The sequence below is a fragment of the Conger conger genome, chromosome 2 (genome assembly GCF_963514075.1).
Source record: "Conger conger chromosome 2, fConCon1.1, whole genome shotgun sequence".
NCBI classification, from domain to species: Eukaryota; Metazoa; Chordata; class Actinopteri; order Anguilliformes; family Congridae; genus Conger; species Conger conger.
This window is the reverse complement of record NC_083761.1, coordinates 51,905,098-51,928,068: the sequence shown is the minus strand read 5'-3', so window position 1 is coordinate 51,928,068 and position 22,971 is coordinate 51,905,098. Positions and strand designations below refer to the sequence as shown.

Below are 22,971 nucleotides of genomic sequence, written 5' to 3'. Positions count from 1 at the left end.
GTAGTTGCTGATCTGCCATCTATGTCTGAAATAGTGTGTTTTTCTATCTCCTCTTCTTTGTCTTTCAGAAGCTTTCCTTCTTCTGTGACTGTTTTTTTTATTTTACTGACACCGCCTTTGGTGATTTCAACCCATGTGGTGACTGTTTTCCCATCATTAGTTTCAGTGGTTGTTGTAGTGCTCCCATCTTCATTTACCACAATTGTTTTCTTTGTAGTTTCCTTTGTAGTTTGCACAATTTTGTTGTTCATCCATATCTCTGTGGTGGTTGTTGTAATGTGACCTTCTGTAACCTTTCTGATTATGGTGACTGTTTCCCTTTCACGGATTAAAATTGTGATTAGCATACTTCCATCTTGTTGTAGAACAGTTGATTTCTTAGTCTCCCTATGCACAAGAGCACTGGTCCCTTTGCTGGACTCTCCTCTAATTATTTTCTGGGACAATATAGTTTTGTCATCTTTGGTCGTTACTTCCTCAACCTTTATGGATCCGTCCTTCTGGCCTGTTTCTATTGTAATTACAGTTTCTATAACTTTGCCTTCAATACCAGGATAAAATGCTTTTTGAGTCTCTTCAGTGTGCAAGGTTTTGTTTTTCACTGTGGTGGTAATTTCCCCACCTTCAGAGACTGCTGTTGTGGTAGTCATGGTTTCCCCCTTCATGACATCTGTGACTGTTTTTGAGATGTCTCCCTTTTTTATTACTGTGGTTGTTGTGGTGGTACCGTCTGTTCCTACCACAGTGGATTGCTCAGTTGACTCCTTTTCCACAGGCTTGCCACCTTTACTGACTTCAGTTGTCTCATATTCTACACCACCCTTGATGACTTTTGTCACTGTGGTTTCTCTATCTCCCTGTTTTGTCACTGTGGTTGTTTTAGCTGTACCATCTTCATCAAGCACAGCAGAAGTCTCTGTAACATCAATTGTCTTCTCCAGTACTTTATTTCCTATGTTTACTTCTGTAGTTCTGATGGTGGTGCTCCCTTTGATATTTTTTGTTGTGGTAGTTATGGTATCTCCCTTTTTGCCTTCTGTTGTTATTGTGATGCTACCATCTTTGTTAACTGAGGGTTTTTTTTCCACTATTTCCTCTGTTGTTTCCTCTGGCTTCTTTCCTTCCTGCACAAATATGGTCGTTTTTGTTTCACCACTTTTTGTAACCTTTTGAACTGTTTGAACTGTTTCCCCTCTTGTGGTCTCAGTGATCTCTCTTGTGCTGCCATCGTTCATGATCTCTTTACTTTTCTTTGTGGTGCTTGAGATAGTGTCTTTTGTTGCAACACCACTTTCTGTTTCCTGAGTAACAGTGATCTTGCCCTCCCTAGTAGTGGTTGTTTTTGTTGTTGTCACGGTAACTGTACCATCTCCATTGACCTGCTGAGATATGTCAATAGTCTCTTTGCCTTCAGCTCCTCTGAGGATTTGGGATGGTTCGTCCAAAACTTCCATTTCTTCTTCTGTTGTGAAGTAGAGAGTTTTTAAAACATTTGTACCCCTTTTTATTATTGTTGTACTTGCAGTGATGCTACCTTTGGTGACTTCGGTGACTGTTATTGTGTGCTCTCCCTTTTTGATCACTGTAGTTGTTGTTGTAATGTCTTTGTCTGTTACACTGGATTTCTCTGTTGACTCTTCTTCCTCCTTCAGAGGCTTGTCATCGACAAAGACTTTTTTTGTGGATTTACTAACACTGCCTTTGGTGACTTCTACTAATTTAATGACTTTTTTGCCATCGCTGGTTTCAGTGGTTGTCGTACTGCTTCCATCTTTGTTGACTACTGTGGATTTCTTTGTGGTTTCCTGTGATGTTTGAACAGTCTTATCATTCTTCTTGATTTCTGTTCTTGTGTTTGTAATGTCCCCTTTCACAGTCTTTGTGATTATAGTAATTGTTCTTCCTTCATGGATTACAATTGTGATTAGCATACTTCCATCTTTTTGTAGAATTGTTGTTTTCTTTGTGTCTTTTTTTATTGTGACATTATCTTGAATAGGTGTTCCTCTCAATATTTTCTTGGAAAATGTTGTTTTACCATCTTTCGTGGTAAACTGTTCTACAACTCTGGTGCCATCCTCTCTACTGCTCTCCATTGTTAGCACAGTTTCTACGACCTTGCTATCTTGGTTTGTCACAACTGTGCCATCCTTTGAGACTTCAGTTTTTATTACCGTTGTGATTATTGTTCCATCTGTCTTTTTAGCTGTCATTTTTTTTACACGAGTCATGATTTTTCCATACATTGGTAGCTTGCTTTTTGTTTCTTTAGAGACTTTTGCTTTTCCGTCTTTCAAGATTCTTTTCGTTTCTATCACTGAGCCATCCTTTTGGAGTTCCTCCGTGATGTCTTCGATTTTTACAATTTCTGCCTCTGTTCCAATTTGAGGAATTATTTTTTTCTCACTGTTTTTGGTGATTACACTACTTGTGCTTTTCCCTCCTCTGCTCACCCTTGTTGTAATAGTTGTTATGCCATTTTCCATGACTTCAGTAACTGTTGTTGTGGTGTCTCCTTTTGTTATCACTCTTGTTCTCTTAATTTTCCCATCATTGCACATTTCAATGGTTATACATTCTGCTCCCAGTTTGTCATATTCAGTTTTTTCCAGGGCCTGCATTTAAATCAGAGACAATGAGTTATATTTCCATCTTTTTAAATTTACAGATAAAATGTATCATTTTAGTACATGCATACGTTTTCCTGACTTTAACATTTGGATTAAGTTGGAGAAAATGTGTACATTCTCATCAAAGTGTTGGTTTTAGAAAGAGTTGAGAATATTCTACATCTGGCTAAGTCATGCTTGCCTGATCTTGTTAAAAATGCATTTAATAACTTGCCAGCCAAACACTAAAATGCTAGGTTGTGCATTCAACAAGCAGGTCTATGGTCCTGCATGTTTTTGTTTACATGCTGAATGTGAGTTAAACCAGGGATTGCTATTCCATTGTATACAGACATCGAACAGTTAATATGAAGTCTCATTCAGTTGATTCTCATTCAGTTCATTCAACAGTAACTTGCCTGCTTCTAGTTGTGATTGGTGCACAAAAGTGTGCTGCTAATATTCATTCGTGAAGAAATTACATGTTGTAAAAACATATAAATGCATATTTGCACAAATACGGTCTCTTCGGTTGACTACAGTGGTTTCTTGTTTCATTTGGTCCTTCTGCAGATTTTTTTTGTTCATCCGCAGTAATTACTTGTTGTTTGCACAAGCACCACCAGGTGGCATATGTGAGCACTCTAATACACAGTGGTCTTAAATAATTGCAGGTTCTGACAGCAGGGGGGTAGTAATGCCCTTTTTTATCAAGAGCTTAAAGGTACAATTGGTAATTTCAGACTTGTAACGGTCAAGAGAGGAATTGCAGCAACAATCACGCTCAAACCACAACACTGTTTATCCCACCCCTTCTCTGTGAACGCGCTTAAATTGAAAGGTCATCGGCTGTAGCAATTAGAACCAATTTTCAACCAATGAGCTTATTGAGATTATTGTACAGCTATACAATGTTTTGGTACAGTAGAGTGGTAGAGTGCCGGCCCGTCAACTGCATATTTTGAAACCAGAATTTAAGGACTATAAACACAGGCCGAGTCAATGTCACTGAGCCTTTTTCAATGATAGGAACGGATTTACAATGGTCTTGTAACAATGTTTTAACACAAAAATCTTACCTATTGTAAAAGTTTCCAGAAGTAATGCAGTACCAAAATACTCACCATAGGGAAACAGACATTTGAATCATGGATATGTTTTGTTTCTATTTATACACAACTCCGATAAAAAGTTTTAAACATGCATTTCTTTGTAAGGAGTGCAATTCCTGTCTCTTTTATCAGAATGTGGACAACCCTTTTTTCATTCTCACAGCACTTGGTAAGTCAGGAAAATAATAATAATATAATATAATTAAATGTGCTGGCATTATTAGAAAGCAAGTATTATTATGAATAGAATTTATCTGCAAATACCTGCCAGATTCTCTCTCATTTTGCCCACTCAAGATATGGTTGACTTGCAAGTAAAAGACAACATAGGTTACATTATAGTTCATGTTTATGAAATGGAGTAAAGCCAAATATTGTAAAAACATACCTCAGATTGGTGTAAACAGCAAGCTGGCTTTTTGACACATCCCTTGGCTAACCAGCATTTCTGCTTGCTAACTGTATTGCATTGCTTTTTAATTTATATTATTTATATCACATACGGTAGTCACTTCATGTAATCTTCACGACTCTCCGATAGAAGATAGCAAGGAATGTCTATCCAACTAATGTGAGTCCACCTGTTAAAAATGTGCACTATTTACATTGCATTGCAGGCCACAAACTGCAGTGGTCTCAATATTGAGTAATTAGTGCATGTCTCTGTAAGAAAGGACACACAAAGAAAAATGAGACTGAATTTTTGTTTGTTGCTCGTTATAAGATGACAGATCCACGTGGGTGAAGACAATGAAGAAAACTGTGAATGGGGGGATCGCTTCAGTGATTTTTCCCCAAAACTTTGTAATCTTGTATCGACTTACAAGCAAACAATAACACAACCCAATTCTCCAAGCAATGGGCCTCATTTATGAAGCGTGAGCTGAACAAAATTTGTTGTAAATCCATCGGAAATGCATAATGTGGGGTTTATCAAAGTTTGCAGACGTCAGTTTTTTTGTAGAAGCCGAACAAACTTTACGAGTGGTTTCAGCTGTTCGTATTGTGCGCAGAAATGAAAGAGTACAGTTCTAAAGGGTGTTTCGTTGTTTTATTATTCCAGTAATTTCATTTTTATTTATATATATATATATATATATATATATATATATATATATATATATATATATACACAGTGGTGTGAAAAAGTGTTTGCCCCCTTCCTGATTTCTTATTTTTTTGCATGTTTGTCACACTTAAATGTTTCAGATCAAAGATCAAAAATGATTGGGCCAAAAGTCCTCCACAGCGCTGTAAGAGACTCATTGCAAGTTATCGCAAACGCTTGATTGCAGTTGTTGCTGCTAAGGGTGGCCCAACCAGTTATTAGGTTTAGGGGGCAATCGCTTTTTCACACAGGGCCATGTAGGTTTGGATTTTTTTTCTCCCTTAATAATAAAAACCTTCATTTAAAAACAGCATTTTGTGTTTACTTGTGTTGTCTTTGAATAATATTTAAATTTGTTTGATGATCTGAAACATTTAAGTGTGACAAACATGCAAAAAAATAACACTTTTTCACACTACTGTATATATATATATATATATATATATATATATATATATATATATATATATATATGCATACAGTACTGTGCAGAAGTCTTAGGCACCCTAGACTTTATTATATATATCTTAATTTTTTTTGTGTTTGTTAGTATAAAAGAACACATTTGAGATTTCCAAATATTCATTTTCCAAAAGATTTTCTTTTACAGAGACATTTGTGTATTTAATTTTTTAAAAGTAACATATTACTGTAAGCATTTTTTACATAGAAACTTGATCAAGGCTGTCTGAGATCAGAAGCAAGGAGCCAACCAAAGTCTGCAGAAGAACTTTGTCAAGTTCTCCAACATGCTTGGAACAACCTCCCTGCTGATTGTCTTACAGAACTGAAGGACAGCGTTGGCTATCTCAGAGAAGTGAAGCAGTTTTAACACCGGAGGGTGGTCACAAAAAATATTGATTTGATTCAGTTTTTAACTATTCGGCCTAATTACTAAAATGTAATGTAAAATGTATAGTATGTTTGTTTAGGACCTTTCATTGAATTATTTTTTCAAGAATCTTATATAGAATATATATAGTACTGTGCAAAAGTTTTAGGCAAGTGTGAAAAAATGCTGTAAAATAAGTAGAAATGTTGATAGTTTATTTATCAATTAACAAAATGCATGAGCAGAAGAAGTGAATGAACAGAAGAAAAATCTAAATCAATTCTTCTAGGTATACAGTGGGAGCGAAAATGATTTGATCCCTTGCTGATTTTGTAGGTTTGCCCACTTACAAAGAATGGAACTGTGTAGAAGTTTAATCATAGGTACATGACAGAATATCACAAAATAATCCACAATAACAACATCATATAAATTTTATAAATTTTACATCATATTTTCACATGAAATAAGTATTTGATCCATAGAACAATAGGACTTAATACTTGGTGGAGAAACCTTTGTTGGCAAGCACAGAGGTCAGATGTTTGTTGTAGTTTTTCACCAGGTTTGCACAGATCTTGGGAGGGATTTTGGTCCACTCCTCTTTGCAGATCCTCTCCAAATCCTTAAGGTTCCAAGGCTGTCGCTTGGCAACTCGAAGCTTCAGCTCCCTCCACAGATTTTCGATAGGATTTAGGTCTGGAGACTGGCTAGGCCACTCCAGGACCTTAATATGCTTCTTTTTGAGCCACTCCTTTGTTGCCTTGGCCGTATGTTTTGGGTCATTGTCATGTTGGAAGACCCATCCACGACCCATTTTCAGTGCTCTCACTGAGGGACATGGTACATGGCCCCATTCATCCTCTGCTCGATACGGTAAAGTCGTCCTGTCCCCTTACCTGAGAAACACCCCCAAAGCATAAGGTTTCCACCTCCATGCTTCACAGTGGGGATGGTGTTGTACTTGGGGTTGTACTCAGCATTTCTCTTCCTCCAAACATGGCGAGTCGATTTGATGCCAAACAGCTCTATTTTGGTCTCATCTGACCACATCGCCTTCTCCCAAGCCTCCTCTGGATCATCCACGTGTTCTTTGGCAAACTTTGGCCTGTACATGTGCCTTCTTCAGCAGAGGAACCTTGCGCGCGCAGCAGGATTTTAATCCTTCATGGTGTAGTGTGTTACTGATGGTTCTCTTCGTGACTGTGGTCCCATCTGCCTTCAGGTCATTAATAAGCTCCTCCTGTGTAGTACTGGGCTGGTCCCTGACCTTTCTTATGATCATTGATATCCCACGAGGCGAGATCTTGCGTGGAGCCCCAGACCGAGGGAGATTGGCGGTGACTTTGTGTTTCTTCCATTTTCTAATAATTGCTCCAACAGTTGTTAACTTCTCACCAAGCTGCTTGCTTATTTTCTTGTAGCCATCCCAGCCTTGTCCAGGTCTACAATTTTGTCCCTGATGTCCTTAGACAGCTCCTTTGTCTTGCCCATGGTGGAAACGTTCTGATTGATTGTGTGGACAGGTGTCTTTTATACAGCTACATAACATTGTAACAAGTTGACACAGGTGTTTTTGGTAATGAGTTGAGATTTGGAGTGGAAATCTCAATGGAGTGGCTTCTTAATGGAAAACTAACTGGTCTGTGGGAGCCAGAATTATTGTTGATTGGTAGGGGATCAAATACTTATTTCATGCAAAAATACGACAATAAATTTATAAAATTTATATGATGTTGTTATTGTGGATTATTTTGTGATATTCTGTCTCTCAATGTTAAAATGTACCTATGATTAAAATTCTACACAGTTCCATTCTTTGTAAGTGGGCAAACCTACAAAATCAGCAAGGGATCAAATCATTTTTGCTCCCACTGTACATGCACACAGTTTTTGAAGGAACTCGGCAGGTAGGTTGTTCCAAACATCTTGTAGAAGTAGCCACAGTTCTTCTGTGGATTTGGGCAGCCTCAAATGCTTCTGTCTCTTCATGTAATCCCAGACAGACTCGATGATGTTGAGATCAGGGCTCTGTGGGGGCCATACCATCACTTCCAGGACTCCTTGTTCTTCCTTACGCTGAAGATAGTTCTTAATGACATTGGCTGTATGTTTGGGGGCCTCCCTGATGGTATTGCATGATAGATAAGTGTCTGCCTGTACTTCTCAGCATTGACGAGACCATTAATTCTGACCAAATCCCCAACTCCATTGCAATAATGCAGCCCCAAACTTGCAAGGAACCTCCACCATGCTTCACTATTGCCTGCAGACACTCATTCTTGTCCCACTCTCCAGCCCTTCGGCAAACAAACTGCCTTATGTTAGAGCTAAATATTTAAAATATTTCATTTTGACTCATCAGTCCAGAGAACCTGCTGCCATTTTTCTGCACCCCAGTTCCTGTGTTTTTGTGCATAGTTGAGTCGCTTGGCCTTGTTTCCACATCAGAGGTATGGCTTTTTGGCTCCAATTCTTCCATGAAGACCACTTCTGACCAGACTTCCCCACACAGTAGATGGGTGTACCTGGGTCCCACTGGTTTCTGCCAATTCTGAGCTGATGACACTGCTGGACATCTTCCAATTGCAAAGGGAAATAAGCATGATGTGTCTTTCATCTGCTGCACTAAGTTTCCTTGGCCACTGCGTCTACTGTCCTCAACGTTGCCTGTTTCTTTTTGCTTCTTCAGCAGAGCTTGGACAGCACATCTGGAAACCCCTGTCTGCCTTGACATTTCTGCCTGGGAGAGACCTTTCTAATGCAGTATAACTTGTGTCTTGTTGCTGTGCTCAGTCTTGCCATTGTGTATGACTTCTGACATTAAACTGTCAGCAACCTCACGTTGGAAGCAGAGTTTGGCTGTTCTTCACCCAGTTTCTAACCCTCCTACACAGCTGTTTCTGTTTCAGTTAATGATTGTGTTTCAACCTACATATTAAATTAATGATTATTAGCTCCTGTTTTGTATAACTGGTTAATCACACACCTGACTATATGCCTACAAAATCCCAAAATACCTAGAAGAATTGATGCTGGTTTGAAGGCAAAGATTGGTCACACCAAATATTGATTTGATTTAGATTTTTCTTCTGTTCACTCACTTTGCATTTTGTTAATTGATAAAAAATAAACTATTAACATTTCTATTTTCTTACTTTACAACATTCTTTCACACCTGCCTAAAACTTTGCACAGTACTGTATATACATCAGTGGAGGCTCCTCCATAGAGGTGGAGGAGGCCTGGCCTCCCCAATAATTTGAGAGAAGAGAGAGATTTAAAAAAAACAATAAATATATTTATTTTATTTATTTATTTTAACAAAAAACATATTTTTTATTTTTTATATTCATATTATTTTAGTTTTGTTCATAAATCTAAATTTTCCCATGGCTAAAACCCAATATTGCAATTGTAAAGCAACAGGCCAGATTTCCCTATCAGTTTGTATTAAGGGAGGCCAGGCCTCCCCTAGGAAATTAGCTTTTCATAGAAGTCAATGTAATGCATTTTTTTTCATGCCAATATGTGATTGGCCAGATCACTGAAAATGGGTGGGCAACGGAGGCCTGGCCTCACCATGCATTGTGTCCAGGGCTGAAAGATTGACATTTTGTTCGTCCAATCACATGCTACTGGTTCATTTGGAATCAACTATCCTTTCCTTTCCTATTCAACACAGAAGCCATTTTGAGAATTCGCTAGTCACTTCAGTCAAACAAACACTCGCCATAGTGGCTACGAGTGTCCTATCAACTTGTGCTTTTCAGGAAATTTAGAGAACACCCCTGGAGTTTATAGCTCATTTGGCAAAACACTTTTGCTTAAAACTACCTTGGAAGTCGGCGAGATTCTAGCGCAATTTGAGATCTTGGGCTGGAGATATGCAGATTCCAGATACTAGGGAGTGAGAATGACATTCAATAGGTCATGTTAGACACCATTTGGGATTTATTGAACAGTTTTATTTTTAATGTAGTCCATTTCGTTTTATTACAAGTCAATTTAATAATCTTCCATATCAAATTACTGAATTGTTGCTCTGTGAGGAAATTCACTCTAAATACGAATAGAGTGCTGCCCTCTAGTGGATAACGTTAACGTTAGATAAAGCCAACTGGAACCATATTTTTACATATTTTATATTAAATATATTGAATAAAACTACATATGATATGAAGTGTTATCTTATCTTTTTTATAGGCTAAACTTGATTAAATTGGTGATTACATGTTGAAGCTGTAGAAGAATGAAAAATGTAAGCTAAACAAAATTGTTTTTAACTACATAATTAAAATTCCTGCCTTTTACACATGTTCACTTGGCATTTATATTACATCCAAATGTCATTTCTCAGCTTAATTATCAGGCAGGCTCATAGACTTACAGCAATGTCATTTCTTCAGGAAGGCACAAGGCTAAGCTCTGCACAATGAATTTCATCAGCCAGAACTTTCTGACTGTAGCTTACACTCCAAATAGTATGCCTTTGGCCAGCACAAAGACAGATAAGAGAACAGGGAACATTCCATCGCGAGTGAAGTGAGCAAGCGGAAAAAAATGGCCTCCTCAATTCTGGAAGTCACCAGCCTCCACTGATATACATATATATGATTTTTGTGATTTTGAGTGCCTAAATTATTTTAATATGGCCATTGGATATTATAATTATTCATATGATGTTTCATTCCGGTAATCCTGATTAATTAATGCTTAAGTGGAGTTGAATATAAATTCCATAAAACATGTATGGGGCATGGCATAACAATCTATAACGGTTCAAGGTCAAGTTCAAGGGCCCTCCCGCATTCAACGATACATCCGGGACCCAGGAGGCGGTGTAAAAGGAGAAGACATGCCACGCCATCTATGGACCTCACTGAACCGTCTGCGCTCTGGCGTCAGACGCTTCAAGTCATCTCTGAAGAAGTGGGGCCTATCGGACAGTGCGGCATGTGAGTGTGGCGAGCCTGAACAGACTGCCGAGCACATAATCACCGGCTGCCCCCTATAGAGCCCACCCTCGGAAGCTGGCCTTTTCGACTTAGGACCGGAGACGAGGGCGTGGCTGCATGACACTGAGTTGGCCATCTGACGATATACGAAAGAAGAAGGTCAAGTTACACCTTAAAACATCATGGTAGGCTATAAAAGTTGCATGACGTGGCTGATTTAGCTTTTTTGCCTCACATTTAATGTCAGAGGTTGATTTGAACTGTTTTTCCCAGTCGGAAGGTGCTAATTCGTTCATATGACGTGAATGCAGCATTGGGCTTTGTTGCTATGGCTTTACATTACATTAACAGCTTTATTAGAAGATTTGAAGCATGGCCACATAATCTCTTTGTTTGAGGCTTGTGACACCTCCTTCTGGCTCTCTGCAAGGACAGGGAAAATGTAGCTATAGGCTATTGCTGTCACCCGGTGGGATTCCAGATAACGACGTCGCCTATGATTTGCCAGTGCATTCCTCCAGCCCAATGTATACTCCCTCAGTTAAGTCTGGAAGGCAGCTGCTTGTCAAAATAGTAAACTAATCGCAACAGGTTTAGCAAACTAGCTAGCTCAGTAACATAAATACAGATACATTTCATTAAAATACATTGAAGAAAAGTTGCTGCCAAAGTAATCATTTGTACACATAATCTACAATTGGCGGAGCTGAAACAGCTGCCTTGCTGACATCACTGTGGGAAGGAAAGCGCCAAATGTGAAACCACTTTCTTTTTACCTGTTGCATAGTGCGTGTTACTTGAAAAAGAGTTTACAACAGCTTGGCTGTATTACCAGGCTTTAGTTTTCCACAGCTCTGACAATTCACTGTTTACACCATGGAAATAAAATACACTGATCAAATGCTTTAAACTGTATACACTTGTCCAAACACTTAATATTGAATTATATGATAAGCAGATAATCATAAATATATTGCTTTCAAATTTTTTTTTAACATTTTTTAAAATAAAAATGGATAGCTTAATTGGGAGGGGGGGTGTGCAGTTTTTTTATTGAAATATCTTGGTACGTACTGGTGTCCAGGATGACGTCTATCTGAACAGATGCTCCAGGACCTGTAGATTTTTTCATATTTCACAAGAAATAAAGACTTCTCATCATATTTAAAAATGCATGGCATCTAATCCTAAATCAGTTTCACCCTTCCCTCCATTGGAATTACATAGTACTGCATGTGGTGAAATTTATGTCGGAATAGATCCCATGCATTTTTAAATATGGCGGGTCTTTATCTGGTTTAAGCAGGTGATTTTAATGTCGTGGCTGATCAGTGTATGTTTTTGGCTTGTTGTACTTCCATTAACAGAACTTCAATATCCGCTTCAGAGAAGCTTTTTTCTTTATTCGACTACCTCTTTAAAAAGCCGAAATTCCATATATGGTGTTTTAGGGGCTTCAATTAATTTAATCGCAAGTTTTGTGCATGTGCCTTTGATTTACAATTACTTGGTATTTATCAACATACACATCTGGATACAAAAAAAAGCTGTGTCGAAGCATCTTTCATGAATATGGCGAACGTTGTTAGTTCCTTTTCGATCCCACATACATTTGCACATGGATTTCCGAAAATATTGATAAAAGATCAATATGTATTAATATTGTAAAAACTATTTTGTTACATTTTTATTTGTTATTTTAAAGTTTGTATTGGTCGGCCTACATTGCAAGGTTTAACTCTTTGATGAGCCTGTCAGTGAGGTTACCATGACAGCAGAAGGAGCGGTATCCCCACTGAATCGGAATACAAATAACATCTCTGAGGTAGAATATCCATTCACTTCATCCATGTTTCAGTGACTATAAACCATAACAATCCACATGTTTCTCATGTACAGTATTTTTAAGGTTCACAGAATGCATTCACAATTCCTTTCTACCACAAAAATCAGACAGACTCGATGCAGCCAAGCATGATTAATGCTCTCTGTATCAGCTAACAACTCCATATTGCTGTTTCCAACTTCACTACGTTTCACTACAAAAGTGCTGGTACTGCCTATGAGTTAGCCAACCCTCTTTCCAAAAGTCCCATTTTACTTATTTTTAGTTATATCTTGCATTGTAAATGTGTGGTGCAGGGTGGAGCTGGCTCAGACCGCAATTTAAACAATTTAAACTTTAAAAACAATTTAAACCGCAATTTAAATTTAATACAATGTATTTGCAACTAGTCGTGAAATGTGGATGTTGCTTATAAACTAACTATGGCACATTTACATGTGGAGACTGAAAATGTTGATAAATGTGCACTATCCCTAGTAAATAATAAAAATAAATCATGAAACCAAACAAATGTTTGTTAAACATACAAGTTAGCTAGCCAGCATTAGCTGTTAAAATACTCTTCTAAGGCTGGATGTACCATTACAAGCAATATATTATAAAGTTTGTTAACTCCATGTAGGGAGGGCAAAATTGAGCTTTGCACAGTTTAAAAGTGGATAGCCTTATGACATAATGAATACTTTCTTACCTGTAAGAGTTCATTTTCCCAGGATTGCTCCAGATCTTCAGTTCCCTCCTCTGTTGTCACAAGGTAAAATGGCTCTGCCTCCCCTTTTTTCGTCTCAGTTGTATTAGCACCTACTTCTCCAGTGACCTGTACCACATCACCAATCCCTACATCCAGTGATTCTGTTGAGATAGATTTTAGAGATGTTAATGATACTACATGTGAAATTTGATTAACTAGACAGCAACATTAAGCAGTTTAATGTCAGATTCTCAAAAGAATAGACCAGATCATTGCGAGGTGGGGCTCCGGTTGATAAGGCTCCTCTAGACGAGGTGCTCCTGACCCTCGCTGGTAGAAGTACAGTGGGGAAGTACAGTGTAAAATAAACTCCCCTCCATGTCTTTTACAGCAGTGGCAGGGATACAGAAACTACAGAGTGAAGGGGTTCCATGGCTCGAAGACTCCTTAGCTACTCGTGTCCTCATGACCAGAGCAAGGGGCATCACAAGGAAGCCAAAGGCAGATATCAGTGGCCTTGTCCAAACTGTTTCTTGGGAGTGAGTTGGCCCCTACTGTCACAAAGCACACTCCCCCCAATGTTTCACAAGCATTCAAAGATTATTTATTTGCATCTTCAGAGCCTCCGTTTAATCCTGCTCTTTAGAGATGGATAAATTTCATGCACAAATCAACCCTCGTTAAGTGCGTAAAATCGTCGCTGAAGGCTTAGTGAATTTTGCCCCAAGAATTCAGTAGCTAAGCCTTCACTTCAGGTTTGCTCAGATTTTTTTTTTAAGTACAATTGTCTCAGAATATGTCAAAGATGTTCTGTGGTAGTTTACTTTCTTTGAATTGAATGACACTTAGACTCAAGAGTACCAGATACGTTTCTGAACGGAGTCATTTATTTTACTTTTATTTTACGAGCGCCTCTGCCATTGAGTCTTCAGTCACCAGTAGGGGCACTCCTATGCACTCTATGAAACAGAATCACAACTCTAATTCCTAGTTGTGCAATTTATGTAATTTTTCCCAAAGCACAATAAGCATTTCTTGATATGAGAATTATTGTTGTGTTTAGCCTACTGTTCTTTAACAGCCTACTGACGTGAGGAATTTGAAGTTCGCACTATTGCTACCAAGTTACTCTCCACTCTGAAGGCTGATCACATCAGTCCTAGGGCAATCTAAAAATGTCAAAATCCAGTGGGCAGGCAGTGTGTACTTGGAAACCCCCCTAGATTCAGAGCTTTGAGGGGGCCCCTGAAGGATGATCACATTAGTCTTATAGCAATGACAATCTAAAAAGGTGGGAACCCCCTTGAAAGATCCGATGGGCGGTGTAGTGTGTAGCCTATTCCCCCCATGTCGTTAGCAGCAGTGACACGTTTGTTTGAATTAAGAGGCGGCTGTCAAAATGAAAAGGATATCCAGAGAACTTTCCAAACAGACCAACAGTATTTAGAACATATAGAACTGAGTTCTCTGAATTACCTATATATAACAATATATCATCTGCATATAATGACATTTTATATTCTTGACCATTAATAATTGAGCCTTTAATATTTTCAATACATCTAACTTGAGATGCCAACAAAAAGTACAGGGGAGATGGGACACCCCTGACATGTACCTCTGGCCAAAAGTAATGACTCCGAGCATAAACCATATAACATATTTTTTAAATTATTATTTCATTATTTATTTATTATTTAATATCGCTTTGAACTATATCTAGTGGGGGGTTTTTTCTTGTTCTTAACTTTGCCGTGCCTAGCAGCACTGTTTTTACATTGTTTTTATTATTTTCTCCCTGTTGTTATTTTGTATACAGTGTTCTGTTACTTGTTAGTTGGTTGTTGGGAATGGCATATTCCCACAATCAGTGTTGTCCCTCTTGAGGGAGGCAGAAGGGAAAGGCCCCACATGTTTACAATCATTGTCATCCCAACTCATGGGTAAAGGGAAAAGTGTTTGTATTTTTGGTTGGTTGTTGTGTGGAATTACAGTATATATTCCCATAATCAGTGTCATCCCACAAGAGAGGCAAGGTGTTTTCGCTAATCCAACATCTCTTATGTCAGGCACGATGACAGAAGAACCAATCACAACCCAGAATTTAGCAAAGCAGGTGTTTTTATTGGACAGCTCGTTCTACAACGAGTGGAGTGCAATGGTCGAATACCAGCAATCAGGAACACTACGGATAACAAAGTTTGTAGTCATAGAAACAAGAAAGGTTAAAACATGGGAAGGCAGTCCAAACAGGCAAAACAGAAAACACAATCCGAGAATGGTAATCCAAAAGGGTAAAGCAAAGTTTTATAACAGGAAGTCTAGAAACGAAACAAAAGGCAAATCCAGGGTCAGTACACGGAACAGGCAGGCAGAAAACCACTGGAGAGTATGGTCAGGACACATAACAATCTGGCAAAGAATCATAGCAAACAGGTGGGTATAAACACTTTGACAAATTAACTGAAATGATGAACAGGTGTGAGTGTAGGGAAACAGGTAACGAGACACGTTGAGTGAAGGGCTACAGAAAGTGCATAAGGACAAGAGACACGAAACAAAGGCAAAAAATGCTAGGATGGCCAGCTTGCAGCAGCATTCCTAGAGATAGGTGTGCTCTTTCCAGTCCAAACTGCTGATCCACTGGAAGTGGGGAGCTTCTCTTGAAGATATTGAATTAAAAGATGTCGACCACGTGAACTCTCAGGTAAAGCCCTTTTTTTTTCTGCATCAATGGATTTTGTTTCCAGCACTAAGGGTTCATTGACAGGCAGTTGGTCTTCTAATTGCAAAATACGCTCCTTGGCTTCTTTAACAGGAGTCTCTTGAACTATAAGTTTATAGTTTATATTCATTGAAGAAATTGTATTTGAATGTGTTGGTAATACCGTCCAGTCGGTCTCGGAATTCTGAATGTTGTGCTTTTAACTAATTCAAATATAATGCTAGAATTATCAGCTCCTCGCTTACCTCGTGGCCAGCATCTTTGGTTTTGTCTCTCTCTTTAGCTATACCCTTTGCCCTCGTAAATACCTCACATTCCTTGATCGCTAAGGTGTTTGACATATGTATTTGCTTTATACTTTGAAGAAAAAGGTAGGAGAAAAGGCCTGGACAAAACTGAGAGGTATATTGTAAAAAGTAAAAAATTGTCTGAAGGAAACTGAGGAACACTGGTGATTGTGCCATGCTCTGACATTTGTGTAATTTCAATCAACTTTATATCCAGTGATTCCAAAGTCAAAACTCAGCTACAATAATATGGCAGCAGTAAGTAGGTCAGAATCATGTGGGTTGTACTAAATCACACATTGTAAACAGTAATTCTGAACACGTACATGAAAAAGGATTGCGGTAATGGAGTGGCCAGCTCAATCCCCCAACCTCAACCCCATTGAAAACTTGTGGGGGGACATTAACAATGCTGTTTCTGAAGCAAAACCCCAAAATTGACAGGAACTGTGGAATGTAGTTCGTTCATCCTGGGCTGAAATACCTGTTTCTAGGTGCCAGCAGTTGTTTGAGTTGATGCATAGACGTATGCGGCAAAACAGACCTCCAAAGAAATTTTAAGTGAATAATGTTGACATTCTATCAAAGACTCTGTTTAGACATGGTTGTTTCATGCTTCTTGAATATCTGGATAAGATTATCCACATAGAAATGCAGGTATAAATGCACCCAAGACACATTATGAACAGATTCAAATCCTGATGTAAATGCATAGTCTCTTCAAGACGCATATGACACCCAGAACTCTATGTCATGTGACTTAGCTGTCTTCCAAACTGGAGCAGATGTAACTTCACAATGACAACAAGCACAGAGGACACATGTGGTTGAAGTTCGAACAAAACTAAATGCTCACTAGCGGTACTGACAGAAGTCAAAACAGAAGTTTTTGCAATGGCTGCAACTGCTCTCTGCTGTATTAAAGAGTCTCAACACAGCCCCCTTCTGTTGTACATTGTCTTCCGAATGTCAGTTTCTACTAAGAAACTGAAATATGCCATACAAACTTGCAATTTTTCTAGCGGCTGCCATACTTGCTACAAAACAGGAAGTGAGTTGTCTGGGTTTGGCATTTTACATGCAAAATAGAAATTGGATTTCAATATGGTTAGCCGGAGACGCATCTGACTACCAAGTGTAAATGCAATATGGTTAAACCAGACACTATCTAGATACAAGTCACATGAAATGGTACAGTGTAAATGGAGTCAACGTTTCTCTGTCTTAACACGTTTTTAGCATGACAACTATTATGCATTTGGTTCGCTGGACCCTTGCTGTGAAAAGGACACTGACGATACCTTTATTTGTGTAATCTGTGGATTTCCAAAATGCATAGAAGTTGAGGTCCCCCCATGCTTGTTTTGCCACCCACATATTAAAAAATTTGGAACCATTGTCACTAAAGCAATGACATCTTAAAATACGTTATACAGATGGAGCCCAGTGGCTGGTTGCACAAATCAGGTTTTCTGCCACTGGATCATTTCAGTCAGTAAGACATTATGTGTTTTCAGTCCACAATTCAACCGTGTGCTGGGTGGTTTACCGCGTTTCAAAAGCTTCTCCTCCTCTGTCCAATTGGGTCATTGTTTTCTTTGTTCTTTATCAGCCATTGTGTAGCTAGCTAGCCAACTGTAAGACTCTGGGCTGCGTTTCCCGAAGCCTTCTTGACGCTACGTCGTTCGTAAATTGTACATTTAGCTCTATCTTAACATTTCAGCGTGTTTCCCGAAATGTTCTTAGCTAGGTATACCTTCTGTAAGTGGTACTTTCGTAAGGTTGGTCAGGACCACGCTATACCTTATCGATTTTGTCAGCTCACAGTGCTAGTGGCCATCACTGTTATGACCGCAAGCCTCTGAAATCTGCTGTTGCTCTTAGTTACAGCTCGATTTGTTAAGCAATATGTACACTAATAATTCTACAGTTGTAGTTGGCTAATAATATTACAAAAATACCACATTAATGGGTCTGTTTTCATGCAAAGTATACAATTGTACATTTTGAAGGATGCATGTTGCACTTTATTGAAAATGTTGCCTAATTTCCTTTTAAATTCTATTCATAAACTGATGATTTTCCACTCTCTCTGTGGGGTGGAGCAATGTTTAACCATAGTTCTTTCTTTGTTTTGTTGGACATGCGTTATTGATAAATGCAGCTCTGGGCAATACATAGGCTGGCTGTTCAGGCTGCTTATGATCACCATGGCAACTGTGACATTCAAAAAAAAAATGTGGGAAACAGCTTTGTATTTTCTCTAATCTAAGATATAGGTTTGAGCTATTTTGTGCAACAACCGTAAAAGGAAATACTAAGATTAGGAAGAAATGAAACCTTAAGAGAAAAAGATGGTTTGTGCAACTGGCCACTGAATTTTAATGCTTTCAAATGGTATATCTAACATGGAACTATGCTTCTAACTACAAGTTGAGAGCTGTAGTTCCAACCACACAACTTCGCAATGGTGTTTCTGAATGTTCTTCCTATTTCAGGAAGTCTATCAATTATTTCTTCCAATGGAACTTGCGACCGCACGGATTCTTCTGTACACATTAATATGTTTTTTAATATGAGGATCAGGAATATGATTGTCAAAAAGAGGGGCCTTTTTTTTGACGTGACCCTTTCAAATTTGTTGAAAGATGACAACATGCATACACGTATACAAATATAGTTTTTCATTTTGAGTACTTAGTACTTATGAATTATCATTCATACAGCAGTTTCATATTTAATATGCCACTTCTGCTTCAGGGGATCTGCCCGGCAGTGGGAGATTTTTAGTTTTTTCCACAGTAATTACTTGTTGTTCACACAACCACCACCAGGAGGCATATGTTAGCACACTAATCCACAGCGAGGTTTAAGGTTGATTTAGGAGGATAACATGTAAAGAAGTTTATATAAACCACCTGGTAAAATCACATTCAGGCTGCAAAAATGAGTTTGGCTGTTGAAAGCCAGCTTCTTTTTGACAAACAAGCCATCTTTGTAAGAAGAGAATTAAGAAGAGAACATGTTTTTTCAGAATGACAAGATATTAATATTATCTCTATGAGTGCCTCGGATTTAGTCGTGAGGGAATCAGTTGCCTCCAAGGATGAATAAAATACATTTTATTTGTATATAATACAAAGCTAATTGGTTGAAAATTGGTTCTAATTGCCACAGCCAATGGTGTGGGGGCTTATTTTGATTGCTAGCAGGTAGCCACCCAAATTGCACTCCAGACAAGCGATCACTGAAAGTCTATACTATTGCTTATTATGCAAGCAAAGACAACATATCAAGTTATAAAACAATACCAGTTCGTTATCGGCAGCAACAAGCAAATTAGCCATAGTTAGCTTGATGAATTTACAAATCTCCACCTAAAGCAATACGAGCATAGTAACGAGCGTTGTGAGCATAGTTACACAAAAATTGTGCCTCAGGAGGATATTTGTAAATTCGGCAAGCTAACTAATAGCTAATTTGCATAACAAACTGGTATCACTTTATAACTAGATATGTATTTTATAACCAATAGTAACAGGGTTTCAGTGATCGCTTGTCTGCCGTGCAATATGGGCAGCTACACGTTTCTTTTATCTCTTCATGTTCAATATATTACATTTACATTAATGGCATTTGGCAGATGCTCTTATGGCCTTAAGCGGGAGACAATCCTTCAATGGAGCAATGCAGGGTTAAGGGTTAAGGGCCTTGCCTGAGGGCCCAACTTTTATTTGTCTCAAACAAAGAGTTTGTAAGTTATAATTGAATCATTGTTGGTTGACTATCTTATCTTAGTTATATAGCCAGCTAGTGACATAGCCAAATACGTTGCTTGCTCATAATATAGTTGGTTAGCTAAAGTTAAAACTAAAAATATAGATAGTGTAGTGTAGCACACAAAAATCAACATTTCATAAAGTCACCTGTTCTTCTGTTAAGGTGGTGGCTGATGGGGGCGGGGGGCGGGGGGAATTTCATTTAAATACCATGACAAAACAATTAGGCAAAATATTACGCAAGTTATACTGGTATTTTGCTACTGTTCGATGTTGGATTCCTTATTTCATATTTTTGTTCTTAATTGTTTTAAATTTTTTAATCCAATGTGAGGCGGGGAGCTGTTTTTTTTAAGCAGCCCACCTTAACTATAAACCACTGCGGGAAACACTGAATATGCTAGATGCTGTGTTATAACTTTGCCCATCATCATATCCATGTTCAGACTTGTAGACTCAACAGCATTTAAGGAAAACATTCCTTGTCAGATAAACATTGCTATTGCCGTGCCGTTTCCTGTCACACACACCGTGCAGAAACAACTGCAAGTGTTTAGCAGTTGCCCATCCCCACCATTTTCTCATTTTCTTCAGCCAAAGCCCATCTCCATTCATTTTTCACTCCCCTCTCTATTAGGCTTGTGTCTTCTGGGGTTGGATGAACTTCGCTTCCATGTTTCAGCAGATACTTTGAATTTTGTGCACAGCATGAAGGCTGACATGGTGACTGATGGACTGACAGTAGCTCCGTACTCATTTTATGAAAAAACTGCTTTACTCACACATCATTGGCAATTAAAGGATGAACGTGATTGGAGAGGATGTATCCAGAACAAAAACAAAGACACGCAGGATCGCGTTATGACATTTACTTTTTAAGACCTTGTGTTGCATGTTACAAAAGAAGGAATGTTATCATATTGATATATTGAACAGGATTAAATTCCTCCTGTATATACAATTATTTTAGGGGGAAAGTAGCAAAGTTATGTATTATATTGACTTGGCTGGGGATTGGTTGTTATGTTTTCTCTTTTATTTATTTATTAATTTATTTTTGCAAGAATATTATTTTGTGGAAAAAACATCCAAACGCCAAAATACGGCACCATGCCTGAGAACTTTAAGCCCTGTAGTGATGACCTAATGTTAACAACATATAGTGTTTCCCTTAGGCCCCACATGAAACCATTAGCTAGCTATTTTAGATTTTAAGTATTTGGATGAAATCAGTGAAGTACTATTTAGGCATGCTCTTTCGGTGTCTGTTCGCTAGCATCACATCGTTCTAAAGAAATCCCTTGTTTTGGCATGGGTAAGGTAGACTACTGTTTAGGCAATTTTTTTTTACTTTAAAGCCCAGGAAATACAGTCTAAGCAAGCAGAATATTTTTTAATTTAATAATGTGAGACAAAAGGCTCTATAGCCTTTTGAATGAAGTATAATTTCTATTAATACAATAAACTTTATTTGCCCTCTCGTTTCATACATAAATCCAATGTAGGCTACAGTGCACAATCACAAACAAATAAATGTTTCCATAGTGTTCCCAAATGTCCTGTGTGGTTAACCACTTGCACTTTACAGTGTACTAGTAATTGGTTACAAATGTACTCATTAATTAATAAGTATACTTTGATTTAGGGGAGACTGAGGCACAAATGAACATGGGGCATGTTGAATTATGGGTTTGTTTTTACTGATGTACTATAACAATGTGCTTCTCATGTGTGAGTGGCGGGACGATTTGAAAACTTTGTCAAGAGTTATTAACAAATCTGTGTGTAGTCTGTGTAGATAGGGCAAAATGGAGCTTTAGAATGTAGACCACAGTGCACATGAACTCAACACTACATTTCTCACAGAAAACATAGTTTATCCACTTTTTTACTTCACAGCAGTGGTGATAAAACTTACAAGAAGTAAGTGCTAGTGTGTTGTTGTTGTTGGCCTTTACAGGTCCCCATGTGAGGTTAGTATGATGTAGTTAGCATAAGCCAACCCTTACAAAACAAAGGAAATGACCTTGCTGTTCCAATACTTTTGGAGGGGTCTGTATGGCATTATTGGTGAATTAATCCTGGCCACAATAAGATCCGCACAGCCGTTGGGCCCTTGAGCAAGGCCCATAACCCTGCATTGCTCCAGGGGAGGATTGTCTCCTGCTTAGTCTAATCAACTGTACGTCGCTCTGGATAAGAACGTCTGCCAAACGCCGATGATAATGAATTATACAATGTATGCAGACATTTCATATTCAACAGATCCCTCATTTTGTCAAGAATTGCATTTAGATATTTTCAGTTTAATATATTCTATATGTGGCTTCCAACAGAGTTCATGATCTATAATCACTCACAATAATTTTGTTTCATATACTATTTCAATTTCAAATCCATTTAAATCCTGTTTTATTTCACAATTAACCCTAAAATCACAGAACATTTTGTTTTATTTAAATATTGTGATAACTTACTAGTATCAAACCATTAGTATCAAATTTTTAACATTATCAATTTCTTTCTTTCTACTGTCTTCAATAACTCTTTCATGTTCTCCCCTGAACAAAATATTTTTGCTGATGATACAAACTTAACACATTTCAATGTAAATTTTGTTACCAATGATTTGTATTATTTTTCCTAATGCCCAATTCCTGGTCATTGAGAAAGTACAATCGGAAATACAATGGAAATTAACTCTGAAAATAGACACATATGATTGGGTATTGTTTTGCATTGCGTCAAAATGTTTTTAAAATGTAGACCTACATTTTGCAAACAAACAGAAGTCCTCTATAATTTTCTTACCTGTTGTGAGAGCGTGCTGGGTTATCACAAGTTCTGTCAAGCACAGCAGCAATAAAACAAATAGGGTACAAAAGGACTCCATCTCCACTTCTCCCTTGTTTATGTTCTTCCCACACAGAACTAACAAGTAAAACAACTTATTTAAAAAAACTATATGCTTATCTCATTTACTATGTCTGTATAACTCTATAAGTATATCTGTTTTGAAGGCCT

At 38.1% G+C, this 22,971-nt stretch overlaps 1 protein-coding gene across 1 annotated transcript in view; it reads right to left on the bottom strand.

Annotated features, from left to right (window-relative positions):
* LOC133121251 (uncharacterized) overlaps positions 1-22,971 on the bottom strand; it is a 23,015-nt gene extending 44 nt beyond the window's left edge. The window contains exons 1-3 of the mRNA XM_061230456.1: positions 22,759-22,971; positions 13,157-13,317; positions 73-2,615 (exon numbers count right to left, since the gene is read on the bottom strand). Coding sequence (XP_061086440.1) covers positions 73-2,615; positions 13,157-13,317; positions 22,759-22,840 — 2,786 coding nt within the window. The 5' untranslated portion in view covers positions 22,841-22,971. The remainder of the gene's footprint in view (positions 1-72; positions 2,616-13,156; positions 13,318-22,758) is intronic.